The 14,236-nt window shown below is 41.6% G+C and overlaps 1 protein-coding gene across 6 annotated transcripts in view; it reads left to right on the top strand.

The window, feature by feature from the left end:
- The window catches only part of LRRC36 (leucine rich repeat containing 36), a 58,067-nt gene that overhangs the window by 1,129 nt on the left and 42,702 nt on the right, over positions 1-14,236 (top strand). For all 6 annotated transcript variants that reach the window (XM_050773254.1, XM_050773255.1, XM_050773257.1 and 3 more), the window contains exon 2: positions 11,699-11,826. In XM_050773254.1, coding sequence (XP_050629211.1) covers positions 11,699-11,826 — 128 coding nt within the window. The remainder of the gene's footprint in view (positions 1-11,698; positions 11,827-14,236) is intronic.

Consider the following 14,236-nt stretch of genomic DNA (forward strand, 5'->3'; position numbering starts at 1 on the left):
GGGAAACCAGATTGGAGTGGGATGAAAAAGGGAATGATATTTGAGGGGAAGAGACAGTGAAAGTAAGAACTTTTGCTGAAAATTTTAAAAGCTGTAAAAGTGACTACAGAAATGGATGGTAGCTGAAGTGTATAATGTGCAGTCAAGAACAGTTATGACAGAACAGGATATATTAGAGCATGTCGGTAGTCTAATGATTAATTATTTGGTAGAGAGGGGAAAATATGTAATTATTTACTCATTTTGACTGTTAAAATAATTCAATTAATTTATTCTGTGGGTAATATAATAATTGTACAGTGAGGCCGGGCGTGGTGGCTCAAGCCTGTAATCCCAGCACTTTGGGAGGCCGAGACGGGCGGATCACGAGGTCAGGAGATCGAGACCATCCTGGCGAACATAGAGAAACCCCGTCTCTACTAAAAAATACAAAAAACTAGCCGGGCGAGGTGGCGGCGCCTGTAGTCCCAGCTACTCGGGAGGCTGAGGCAGGAGAATGGCGTGAACCCGGGAGGCAGAGCTTGCAGTGAGCTGAGATACGGCCACTGCACTCCAGCTCGGGAGACACAGCGAGACTCCGTCTCAAAAAAAAAAAAAAAAAAAAAAAAATTGTACAGTGAGAAGAAAGTCTTGACTCCCCCATCCCTGTCTCATAGGCCTACTTCCCCTTCCTAAAGGCAATTACTGTAACCAGTATCTTGTATAGTTTTCCAGAAATATTCTCTACATATATAAGCATATATTACTTATTTTATAATTTTATATTATGGCAATTTTCAAATATATACAAGAGTAGAGATAACAGAATAATAAACTCCATTAGCCTACCTCAACAGTTACCATCAATTCATGGCCAAGCTTCTTTCACGTTTACCTCACCTATCCTCCACCCACCCCCAAACCCCTACACTGACTATTTTGAAGCAAATTTCAAGTATATGATTTCCTCCATAAATATTTCAGTATGTATTTAATTAATTAATTTATTTATTTATTTTATTATTTTTCAGATAGAGTTTTGCTCTGTCACCCAGGCTGGAGTGCAGTGGCACAATCTTGGCTCACTGTAATCTCTGCCTCCCCATTTCAAGTGATTCTCCTGCCTCAGCCTCCCGAGTAGCTGGGACGACAGGCACCCACCACCACACCCAGCTAATTTTATATTTTTAGTAGTGACAGGGTTTTGCCATCTTGGCCAAGCTGGTCTTGAACTCCTGATCTCAAGTGATCCACCCACCTCAGCCTCCCTAAATAGAGCTGGGATTATAAGCGCAAGCCATAGCACCCGGCCAGTATGTATTTTTAAAAGATAAGATCACTTAAAAAAAATCACATATGCAACCTAAAAAATTTAACAGTAACTTCTGTTTTTGGTTTTGTTTTGTTTTTGAGATGGAGTCTGGCTCTGTTGCCCAGGCTGGAGTGCAATGGCATGATCTCAGCTCACTGCAACCTCTGCCTCCCGGGTTCAAGCAATTCTCCTGCCTCAGCTTCCTGAGTAGCTGGGATTTCAGGCGTGCACCACCATGCCCGGCTAATTTTTTTGTATTTTTAGTAGAGATGGGATTTCACCATGCTTGCCAGCCTAGTCTTGAACTCCTGACCTCAAGTGACTCGGCCTCCCAAAGTGAACAGTAATTTCTTGATATCATAAAATATCCAACTAGTGTTCTTATTTCCCCAATTGTCCTATACTTTTTTAAAATTAGAGTCCATGGCCGGGTGTGGTGGCTCATGCCTATAATCCCAGCACTTTGGGAGGCCAAAGTGGGCAGATCACTGGAAGCCAGGAGTTCAAGACCAGCCTGGCCAACATGGTGAAACCCCATCTCTATTAAAAATACAAAAATTAGCCAGACATGATGGCTCACACCTGTAATCCCAACTACTTGGGAGGCTGAGGCAGGAGAATCACTTGAACCTGGGAGCCAGAGGTTGTAGTGAGCTGAGATTGTGCCACTGTACTCCAGCCTGGGCGACAGAGCAAGGCTCCATCTAAAAAATAAAATAAAATAAAATAAGAATCCATATATGGTCCATATATTGCAACTGGTTTATATATGTCTTAAGTCTTATTTGATCTGTAGGCTCCCCCTTTTTCTCCCTCGCATTTTCAATTATTTTTGAAGAAACTGGCTTCGAAAGAGTTTACTATAACCTGAATTTTGCTCATTGCATTCCTGAGATGTTTAACATTTTCCCAAGTTCCCTGTGCTTCCTGTGAATTGGTAGTTAGATGAGGCTTAATCAGATTCAGGTTGGATTATTATTATTATTTTTTTTTTGCAAGACAATTTCATAGGTAATAGTGTATGTTTATGTTAGGAAGTATATGGTGCCTAGTGTTCTTTCTTTTTGTGATATCAGCCATTGAATATGATTACCTAATTCATTAGGGATTGCAAAATAGTAATTGTCTATTTCTTTCATTTTTCTTTGTTAACTGTAATACTTCCATAAAGAGAAATTTCCTCATATCAACTGTTTGCTTATCCTGAGGTACAGTTTGTATAGGAAAGCCAGCATAAAAGCTTGATTTTTTTTCACCTTATATACCAGCTTTCAGAATGATGATTTATTTTCTTAGCATTCTCCAAAGATGACCAGTGAGGACTGTTTTGCTTTTTCAGTATCATTATAAACTCATCGATTTAAATATATGTCTTAGGGCCGGGCATGGTGGCTCACACCTATAATCCCAGCACTTTGGGAGGCCAAGGCGGATGGATCACCTGAGGTCAGGAGTTCAAGACCAGTCTGGCTAACATGGCGAAACCTTGTCTTTACTAAAAATACAAAAAAAAAATTAGCCTGGCATGGTGGCAGTTGCCTATATTCCCAGCTACTCAGGAGGCTGAGGCAGGAGAATCCCTTGAGCCTGGGAAGCAGAGGTTGCAGTGAGCTGAGATCACACCACTGCATTCACTGGATGAAAGAGTGAGACTCAGTCTCAATCAATCAATCAATCAATCAATGTCTTAGTCCCTTTTCTCTTGTCGTAACAGAATACCATAGACTGGGTAATTTGTAAAGAAAAGAAGTTGATTTGGCTCATGGTTCTGGAGGCTGGGAAGTCCAAGAGCATGGTGCCAGCATCTGGTGAGGGTCATTCCATAGTGGAAGGGCAGAAGGTGCATGCATGAGATGAGAGAGAGAGAGAAAGAGAAGACTGAACTCCTTCCTTTATTAGGATAACTAACTCCCATGATAACTAACTCCACCATAACAGCATGAAGCCACCATTGACCTAATCACCTCTTAGAGGCCCTACCTCCCAGTACTGTTACATTGGCAATTACGTTTCAACATGAAAGCTGGGCATGGTGGTGGCTTACACACTTTGGGAGGCCAGGGAGGAGGATGAGGTCAGGTATTTGAGACCAGCCTGGGCAACATAGCAAGATCCTGTCTCTACAAAAAATTTAAAAATTAACTGGGTGTGGTGGTGTGGTGTACCTATAGTCCCAGCTACTCAGGAGGCTGAAGTGGAAGGATCCTCTGACCCCAGGAGTTTTAGGCTGCAGTGCACTATGATAGTGCCACTGCACTCCAGTCTGGGTGACAGAGCAAGACCCTGTCTCTGAATAAATTAATACATTTCATCATGAGTTTTGGAGGGGACATTCAAACCATAGCAATATATTTCAATGTATGTTTTAATCCATTATAGTTATTATCATAATTGATATTCAGTTTATTCTAACTTTAGTTAATAGGTGATCTTTCTTTTTTTTTTTTTTTTTTTTGAGATGGAGTCTCGCTCTGTCGCCCAGGCCGCGCCCCACCAATAGGTGATCTTTCAAGTTGACTCCTGAGATCTTTTTAAAAAAGTTTTATGGCTGGGTGCGGTGGCTCACACCTGTAATCCCAGCACTTTGGGAGGCCAAGGGGGGCGGATCACCTGAGGTTGGGAGTTTGAGACCAGCCTGGCCAGCATGGTGAAACCCCATCTCTACTAAAACTACAAAAATTAGCTGGGTGTGGTGGCGCATGCCTGTAACCCCAGCTACTTGGGAGGCTGAGGCAGAAGAATTGCTTGAACCCAGAAGGCGGAGGTTGCAGTGAGCCAAGATCATGCCATTGTACTCCAGTCTGGGTAATGAGAACAAAATTCCATCTCAAAAAAAAAAAAAGTTTTAATTATTAGAAACATTCATTGTCATTATAAACAAGTTAAAGGTTGTTAATTCAATTTCCAAATGAGCTGTAAATGTAATGGTTTTCATTAGAGAGACTACTTGATTTGTTGCATTTTAAAAATATATAATTCACATACTATAAAGTTCACCATTTTATTATTTATTTATTTATTTTGAGACAAGAGTCTTGCCCTATTGCTCAGGCTGGAGTGCAGTGGCCCGACCTCAGCTCAATGTAACGTCTATCCCAGGTTCAAGCAATTCTCCTGCCTCAGCATCCCGAGTAGGTTGGACTGCAGGCATGTGCCACCATACCCTGCTAATTTTTGTATTTTTAGTAGAGACAGGGTTTTACCATGTTGGCCAGGCTGGTCTCGAACTCCAGACTTCAAGTGATCCACCTGCCTCTGCCTCCCAAAGTGCTGGGATTACAAGCATGAGCCACCACTCCCGGCCCCATTTAAAAAATATATAATTCAGGGTCATTTTGTACATTTACAATGTTGTACAAGCATCATCACTATATGTATAGTTCCAGAACATTTTCATCAACCCATTAGGCAGTCACACCTCATTTCCCACTACTCCCGGCTCCTGGCAACCACTAAACTGCTTTCTGTCTCTGTGGATTTAACTCTGCTGGGTATTTCATATCATTGGAATCAAATAATATGTAGCCTTTTCTGTCTGGCTTCTTTGACTTAGTATGGTATTTTCATTATTCATTCATATTTCAGCATGTATCAATACTTCATTCCTTTTTTAAAAAAATTAATAGACTTTATTTTTTAGAGAAGTTTTAGGTTTACAGAGAAATTGGGCATAAAGTACAGAGAGTTCTCATATACCCTTACCTCCCTTGCACCTCTCCCCACCCACCCCGTTTCCCTTAATTTTAATATCTTGCATTATTGTGGTATATTACGATTTATGAACCAATATTGATGTTATTATTAACTAAGGTTCATAGTTTACATTAGCGCTTACTTTTCGTGTTGTACAATTCTATGGTTTTTGACAATTATGTCGTGTCCACCAATTTTATTTTATTTTTTTTGAGACAGTCTTGCTCTGTCTCCCAGGCTGGAGTGCAGTGGCGCCATCTCGGCTTACTGCAAGCTCAGCCTCCTGGGTTCATGCCATTCTCCTGCCTGAGCCTTCCGAGTTGCTGGGACTACAGGCGCCCACCACTGTGCCCGGCTAATTTTTTGTATTTTTAGTAGAGATGGGGTTTCACCGTGGTCTCGATCTCCTGACCTCATGATCCGCCCACCTCAGCCTCCCAAAGTGCTGGGATTACAGGCGTGAGCCACCGTGCCCAGCCGTCTACCATTATTTTTTATTATTTTTTGAGGCACAGTCATGCTCTGTTGCCCAGGCTGGAATGCAGTGGCATGATCTCGGCTCACTGCAACCTCCGCCTCCTGGGTTCAAGTGATTCTCATGCCTCAACCTTCCGAGTAGCTGGGACTGCAGGCGCGTGCCACCATGCCTGGCTAATTTTTAAATTTTTAATAGAGACGGGGGCCGGGCGCGGTGGCTCAAGCCTGTAATCCCAGCACTTTGGGAGGCCGAGACGGGCGGATCACGAGGTCAGGAGATCGAGACCATCCTGGCTAACCCGGTGAAACCTCGTCTCTACTAAAAAAATACAAAAAACTAGCCGGGTGAGATGGTGGGCGCCTGTAGTCCCAGCTACTCGGGAGGCTGAGGCAGGAGAATGGCGTAAACCCGGGAGGCGGAGCTTGCAGTGAGCTGAGATCCGGCCACTGCACTCCACCCTGGGCCACAGAGCCAGACTCCGTCTCAAAAAAGAAAAAAAAAAATAGAGACGGGATTTCACCATGTTGGCCAGGCTGGTCCCAAACTCCCAACCTCAGGTGATTCACCTGCCCCGACCTCCCAAAGTGCTGGGATTATAAGCATGAGCCACCGCGCCTGGCCAGTCGTGTCCACCATTATAATACCGGTTTTACTAACCTAAAAATCCCATGTGCCCCACCATCTGTTTATCCCTCCCTCACCCCAAACTCCTGACAACCGCTGATCTTTTTATTGTTGCCTTTTTCAGAATGTCATATAGTTGGAATCATATAGTATGTAACCTTTCAAACTACTTTCTTTCACTTAGCAATATGTATTTAAGGCTCCTCCATGTCTTTCCATGGTTGATAGCCCATTTCTTTTTATTGCTGAATAATATTCCACTCTGTGGATGTACCATTGTTTGCTTATCCATTTACCTGTTGAAGGACATCTTGGTTGCTCCCAAGTTTTGGTAATTATGAAGAAAGCTGCTGTAAACATTCATGTGCAGGTTTGGGGGTGGACATAAAGTTTCAACTCACTTGAGTAAATACCAGGGGATTTACTAGATCGTATAATAAGATTGTGTTTAGCTTTGCAAGAAACTGCCAAATTGTCTTCTCAGATAGCTTCACCATTTTGTATTCCCACTGGCAATGAATGAGAGTTCCTTTTGCCCCACATCCTCCCTAACATTTAGCATTGTCAAAGTTTTAAGATTTGGGCCATTCTAACAAATATATAGTGGTATCTCATTTTAATTTGTAATTTCCTAATGATGTATGATGTTGACCATTTTTTCGTATGTTTGTTTAGTGGAGTGTCTGGTTTGGGTTATTTTTACTGTTTTTTAGAGACAGGGTCTTGCTATATTGCCCAGGCTGGACTTGAACTTCTGGGCTCAAGCAATCCTTCTGTCTCAGCCTCCCCAGTAGCTGGGACTACAGGTATGTGCCACTGCATCCAGTTTTTCTTTTGCCTACTTTTTTTTTTTTTTTTTGGAAATAGGGTAATCTTACTTGGTTGCCTAGGTTGGAGTGCAGTGGTGCCATCATGACTCACTGTAGCCTTGAATTTCTGGTTTCAAGTGATCCTCCCACTTCAGCCTACCAAGTAGCTAGGACCACTGGCCTGTGCTACCACACTCGGCTAATTTTTTTAAATTTTTTGTAGAGACAGAGTCCTGCTATGTTGCCCAGGCTTGTCTCAAACTCCTGGCCTCAAATGATCTGCCTGCCTTGGCCTCCCAAAGTGCTGGGATTACAGACTTGAGCCACCATGCCAGGCCCATCATTCCTTTTTATGGCTAAGTAATAGTCCTTCTTGTGAATATACCACATTTTTGTTTATTCATTCATCTGTTGATGGGCATTTGGGTTGTTTTCATCTTTTGGATATTGTGAATAATGCTGCTATAGATGTTGGTGTACAAATATTTGTTCAGGTCCTTGCTTTCAATTCTTTTGGATATATACCCAGAAGTGGAGTTATTCTATTGTTCTTTTGTGCTCTTATTTTCATTCTTTTGTCTTCATTTCAAAAATGACCTTTTAATTTTTATTATTTCTTTCTTTTTTTTTTTTTTTTTTGAGATGGAGTTTCACTCTTGTTGCCCAGGCTGGAGTGCAATGGCGTGATCTCAGCTCACTGCAGCCTCCGCCTCCTGGGTTCAAGCGATTCTCCTGCCTCAGCCTTCTGAGTAGCTGGGATTATAGGCGTGTGCCACCATGCCCGGCTAATTGTTTTTGTATTTTTAGTAGAGACAGGGTTTTGCCATGCTGGTCAGTCTGGTCTCGAACTCCTGGCCTCAGGTGGTCCGCCCACCTCTGCCTCCCAAAGTTCTGGGATTATAGGCATGAGCCACTGCACCCGGCCTAATTTTTATTATTTCTTGAATTCTGCCTTCTCTATATTCAAATCTTTTTTTTTTTCCTTTTTAATCATCTTTCTGAATTTGTCTAATTTACATTTTTCAGTTAATTCCCACATTTTTGGGTCTCAAGATCCCTTTACACCTTAAAAAATTATTGAGGGCTGGGTGTGGTGGTTCATGCCTGTAATCCCAGCACTTTGGGAGGCCGAGGAGGGTGGGTTACCTGGGGTTGGGAGTTCCCAACATGGGAAACTCTATCTCTACTAGAAATACAAAATTAGCTGGACGTGGTGGCGTATATCTGTAATTCCAGCTACTTGGGAGGCTGAGGCAGGAGAATCGCTTGAACCCAGAAGGCAGAGGTTGTGGTGAGCTGAGATGGCACCATTGCACTCTAGCCTGGGCAACAAGAGTGAAACTCCATCTCAAAAAAAAAAAAAAATTATTGAGGACCTCAAAGAGCTTTTGTTAATGTGGACTGTATCTACTAATATCTACCATACAGAAATTAAAACTGAGAAAAATTTAAAATATTTCTTAATTTATTAATAGGTAACCATAACATAGACATTGTATGTTAATATAAATATTTTTATGAAAAATAACTATATTTCCCAAAATAAAAAAACAGTAAAGAAAGTATCACTGATTTATATTCTTACAAACCTCCTTCATGTTTTGTTTAAAATAAGACAGCTAGATTCTCATACCTGCTTCTGTATTTAATGTGTTATGATATATTGTTTTGCTTGAAATCTTTTGTGTGAGAAAAGTCTGGCCTCATACAGAAATATAGTTAGAAAAGGAAGGAATATTTTAATAGTCTTTCATCGAATTTTTTATATTATTCTTTGATACAATATGAAAACAGGATAAGTGATAGTTTCTTAAAGTTTAGTTGAATGTGGAATCTGAAATAACATCAATGAAATTTTTGTACTGTTACTTCAGAATCTACTGGTATATCTTACATATGGATGAATCTTTTACCCATGCATGATTTTGTAACATTACGCATTGGTCATTTGAAAATATTGACTCACCAAGTTACATAGATCTTCCAAATATTGACAAATTTGATTATATGATGTTTAAAAATCATGTTTGTTAATATCATCATCAATGTCATTTGAAAAATCTTTCAAGGGTTGAGAAGCTGTCAAGTTCATGGTGGCAGTTATAAGCTTTTCAAATTTCTAATTTCTGCTTAGAAGCTGAATTTTTGTTTTTGTTTTTTTTCTTGAGACAGAGTCTCGCTCTGTCGCCCAGGCTGGAGTGTAGTGGTGCGATCTCGGCTCACTGCAACCCCTGTCTCTTGGATTCAAACGATTCTCCTGCCCTAGCCTCCTGAGTAGCTGGGACCACAGGCATGTGCCACCATGCCTGGCTAAATTTTGTATTTTTGGTAGAGATGTGGTTTCACCGTGTTGGTCAGGCTGGTCTTGAACTCCCGACCTCAAGTGATCTGCCCGCCTCAGCCTCCCAAAGTGTTGGGATTACAGACATGAGCCACCACACCTAGCCATGATTCATTCTTAAGGTGCCAATAGCTGTTGCTCTTGTACCGTAAGTGTAAATATTAATACTGTTAAAAAAAAAAAAAAAGGCAATTAGTGTCTGCATATTATCATGAAAATACTTTTTTAAAAGTAGTTTTAACTTTGTGGACCCCTGTACATGTCTCAGGGACCTCCAGGGGTTTAGGGACCATACTTTGAGAGCTGCTACATTGCTATGATGTCTTTAAGCTTGTTTTGAAATATTAAGTTACAGTTTTCATTTGTGGATGTATCTTTCTGGAGTGCTTTTAATTTTAGGGATATTATTCTGCTCCTTTTTAAAAAATAATAGCCTCATATAAGATTTGACTATAATCCTTTTCTGTGGCTCTTTAAGTGCAGTTAAGTTTTCATACACTTTTAGGTGGGAAAGATGGGCCAGAATAGCTTTTTTAGTTTCAAGGTTTTGGATCTCCCTCTTCTGTTGTGTTCACAAAGTAGTGTAAAATACTACATGCTTCCTGAGATCCGTCTACTCTGCTTCCCTCCCCTATTCATATCTGGACCTTTTATTTCCTTTGCATCTATGTCCCTGCTCCATTCAATGTAGATTCTACTCCCACTAATTTCTCCCTGGTATGGGTCTTGTCCTGAAAGGGATCTTTGGTTTATGACTTTTTAAAGCTTATGGGGGCAGGATGGCTCACGCCTGTAATCCCACCACTTTGGGAAGCCAAGACAGGCAGATCACCTGAGTTCAGGAGTTCGAGACCAGCCTGGGCAACATGGTGAAACCCTGTCTCTATTAAAAGTACAAAAATTAGCCAGGCGTGGTGGTGCACACCTTAATCCCACCTACTTGGGAGGCTGAGGCAGGAGAATCACTTGAACCCAGGAGGTGGAGGTTGCAGTGAGCCAAGATCGCACCATTGCACTCCAGCCTGGGTGACAAGAGTGAGATTCCATCTCAATAAATAAATAAATAAATAATAAAATAAAGTTTATAGGACCCAGACTTCTCTAGCACCTTAAGATCTCATTTCAATGCAGTCTCCTGGCACTTATCTGCAAATTGGATTCTGTAGAACTCTCTTCCAGTTTTGGTTGCTATTCTCAGTTTGGCCTACCATCCTTGCTAGTGAGTTCTTACTGACAATTTTGAGGTTCTCCTCTTTTCAGTGCTGTTAGTAGTCTAGTTGATGCCCAGGCTCAGTGGCTCATGCCTATAATCCCAGCGCTTTGGGAAGCTGAGACTGGTTAATCACCTGAGGTCAGGAGTTCAAGAGCAGCTTGGCAAAACCCCATTTCTAACTAAAATACAAAAATTAGCTGGGTGTGGTGATGCACACCTGTATTCCCAGCTACTTGGGAGGTTGAGGCAAGAGAATCACTTGAACTCTGGAGGTGGAGGTTGCAGTGAGCTGAGATCACACCACTGCACTCCAGCTTGGGCGAAAGAGTGAGACTCCATCTCAAAAAAACAGAAAAAAGAAGTCTAGTTGACTTTTCTCTACTTCTTCTCATATATGTGTGTGTGTGTGTGTGTGTGTGTGTGTATGTATATATGTATATTCTACACACACACATACATTCTCTCTCTCTTTAAAAAGTTATACATGCAAAAAAGTCATATTTTCCATCACTTAATTTCTTAGAGATCTTTCCGTGTGAGCATCTATAAATCTACCTCATTCTTTTTAACGGCTGTGTTATGGTAATTAACACTTGTGTAGCACTTACCATGGGGCCAGGCACTGTTGTATGTTTTGTACATATATATTAATTTAATTCTTGTAACACCTTATGAATTAAGTACCATTGTTACCCCCATTTTGCAGATGAGGAAACTGATGCACAGAGAGGTTAAGTGACTTGAACAAGGTCACAGATGTAGTATATTGTCTTTTGTATCAATGTACTATTATTTAGGTGTCTAGTTATATTTTTCTACTGATGGACCTTTGACAGTTTTCTATTTCTTTCTTTTTGATTTTTTTTACTATCTTAAAAACCTCTCTGAAATTGACATCCTTGTGCTATATTTTATATAACCTGCCAAAATTTTGTGGCTATTATCCATAGGGCTGAATCCTAGAAGTGGGGTTGCTGAATATCTTTTGCAATTTTGTTTCGAGAACTTTTGGAGACTTTTAGTACATCGTTCAGGGAAATTAGAAAAATTCAAGGGCTCTATAAAACTAACGTTCAATGTCACTATATTAGACCATATTGCTGCTTTTAAAAAGAAGATCTGATCTTATGAGGCTTGGATGTAGGGCCTTTCACAGTTGAGATATGGGAGGAAGAAAGGCCTACTTTCACTGACTCTGCTGTTTATCCAAGCAGGGATCATAATATATCTACCGATGATCTCTTTTCAGAACTGGTGGAGTCTCTTTCATTGCAGGGATCTTATGCTGGAAAAATCCATTCCATTGGTGATGCCTTCAGAAATTTTAAAAATCTCCGATCCTTAGATTTATCAAGGAATTTGATCACTAGCCTTAAGGTAAGTTCTATATTCTATGACCAGCCAGGTCTGCCCAATTTATTTTTTTGATGGGAAGAAATAAGAGATAGATCATGTCATCCTGGGGAATATCGGACCTTCCCTGTAAATGATTCCCAACTAAGTTTAATTATTTATTATAAAATTATTTCAACTTTGCAGTATATTTTAAATTGTTTGTTATAAAATATTGGGAGGGGAATTTATTTTATACTCTGGGAAAACTATATTAAGATATCACTGTCTAGGGCAAATGCATAAATTTTAATGTGTATAAAAATTATGAAGAACACTTGTAAAAGTACAGATTCTCAGTCCCTACTGTGAGAGTTGGTCTGATTTAGTAGGTCTAGGGTAGGCTCAGGACATACTCAGGGGATTCTGATGATAGTGGTACATGGAGCATACATGGAGAAACACTGGCCTGTGTTGTTGTTGTGGGTTTTTTCTATGAGAAGGAAGGTGTAGTCTTGGAAAAATTTAAGTCAGGGGATGGTTGAGCAGAGGACAGTATAGGAAGGCAGGAGGGACCAAGCATGAACAGTGTGCATGTGGATTAGCAAACACGCACAAAGAACTCTACAAATGTAAGTGTGCACACAGAGATGGAAGTTTTGTTTTCTTTTGGTAGACCCTCAAATACTGCTTCTTGGACATGTTCCCATTTTGCCCAAGCTCTGTACCTGTCTTGGCAAAGCCCTTCTCTGCAAGATTGAGGGTGACAAAGACTCACAGATGCTATCCAGGATTAGTTACCGATCTCCTGGGTCATCTACCAGTTTTGCACTTCCTAGGGGATATTTGTTCAATATCCCGGCCCGCGGGATAGTCAGAGCAGGCCCTGGAGGAGGGGGTGGGAATTTGGGGAACAAGAGACACGAGAAACGGACACAAGACAGTGCTCTGATCAAGTCTCGTTTAATGGCGGTAATGCACTGCCTTATATACACTTGGAAGGGAAGGGGTTGGGCTAAGGCGGAAATGATCTCATTGCCGAGGGCGTGGCCAGGTTAGTTTCGGTTTCTCCCGTCGGACGTCATGTTGCGCTTGCACTACTAAGTAACAATTTTCCCGGGCGCGGGAAAAGTGAGTGAAGAAGAAGCAGGAAGAGCGCCATCTTTAATGAGGTATTAGTACAGGGGAAAAAAGGCAAAGATAGGGAGAAGGTGTGGGGTGGAAATGAATATAGCTCAGGCGTTTAATCCTTAATTATTATTCGCTATGGCCGGGGCGAGCAGCTCCGGACAATTCAACAACACATCCAGACCCAATCCCAAGGTTTAGCTAAGGGCCTAAAAGATTAAAAGCCCCAAAAAGATCAAATTTCCATCTAGGACTCTAACATCAGCAACTCCAAGTTCAACGACGTCTTTAGACTATTTTTTAGCAGCCATTTATATTTGGCCTATCAGTTTCAGAAAGGATTAGTTCTTTCACAGGTGATAGGATCCAATTTGAAAAATGACAAGATAAAATATAAAAAGAAAGTATTAGTTCAGAGTTGCTTAGGTCTCCTCTTTGTTTATTCTTTTTCAGGTTAAATAATTAAGTGAACATTGCTTTAATTTTTTTTTTATACTTCCTTTCTTTCCACTTCTGTAAATTGGGTGAAAAACTTATGAAAATTAATCAAATTAGAGCTAGGCATGGTGACTCACACCTGTAATCCCAGTGCTTTGGAAGGCTGAGGCAGGCAGATTGCTTGAGCCCAGGAGTTCAAGACTAGCCTGAGCAACATAGTGAGACCCCTATCTCTATTTTTAAAAATCGGCCAGGTGCAGTGGCTCACGCCTGTAATCCCAGCACTTTGGGAGGCAGAGGTGGGCGGATCACGAGGTCAGGAGATGGAGACCATCCTGACTAACACGGTGAAACCCTGTCTTTTTTTTTTTTTTTTTTTTTTTTTTGAGACGGAGTCTTGCTCTGTCACCCAGGCTGGAGTGCAGTGGCCGGATCTCAGCTCACTGCAAGCTCCGCCTCCCGGGTTTACACCATTCTCCTGCCTCAGCCTCCCGAGTAGCTGGGACTACAGGCGCCCGCCACCTCGCCCGGCTATTTTTTTGTATTTTTTAGTAGAGACGGGGTTTCACCGTGTTAGCCGGGATCGTCTCTCGATCTCCTGACCTCGTGATCCGCCCGTCTCGGCCTCCCAAAGTGCTGGGATTACAGGCTTGAGCCACCGCGCCCGGCCGAAACCCTGTCTTTACTAAAAATACAAAAAAATTAGCCAGGCATGGTGGTGGGCGCCTGTAGTCCCAGCTGCTGGGGAGGCTGAGGCAGAATGGCGTGAGCCCAGGAGGTGGAGCTTGCAGTGAGCCGGGATCATGCCACTGCACTCCAGCCTGGGCAATAGAGCGAGACCCCGTCTCAAAAAAAAAAAAAAAATCAAGTTGGTTGGGCATGGTGGCTA

This window comes from Macaca thibetana, chromosome 20, assembly GCF_024542745.1.
Source record: "Macaca thibetana thibetana isolate TM-01 chromosome 20, ASM2454274v1, whole genome shotgun sequence".
In the NCBI taxonomy this organism is placed as follows: Eukaryota; Metazoa; Chordata; class Mammalia; order Primates; family Cercopithecidae; genus Macaca; species Macaca thibetana.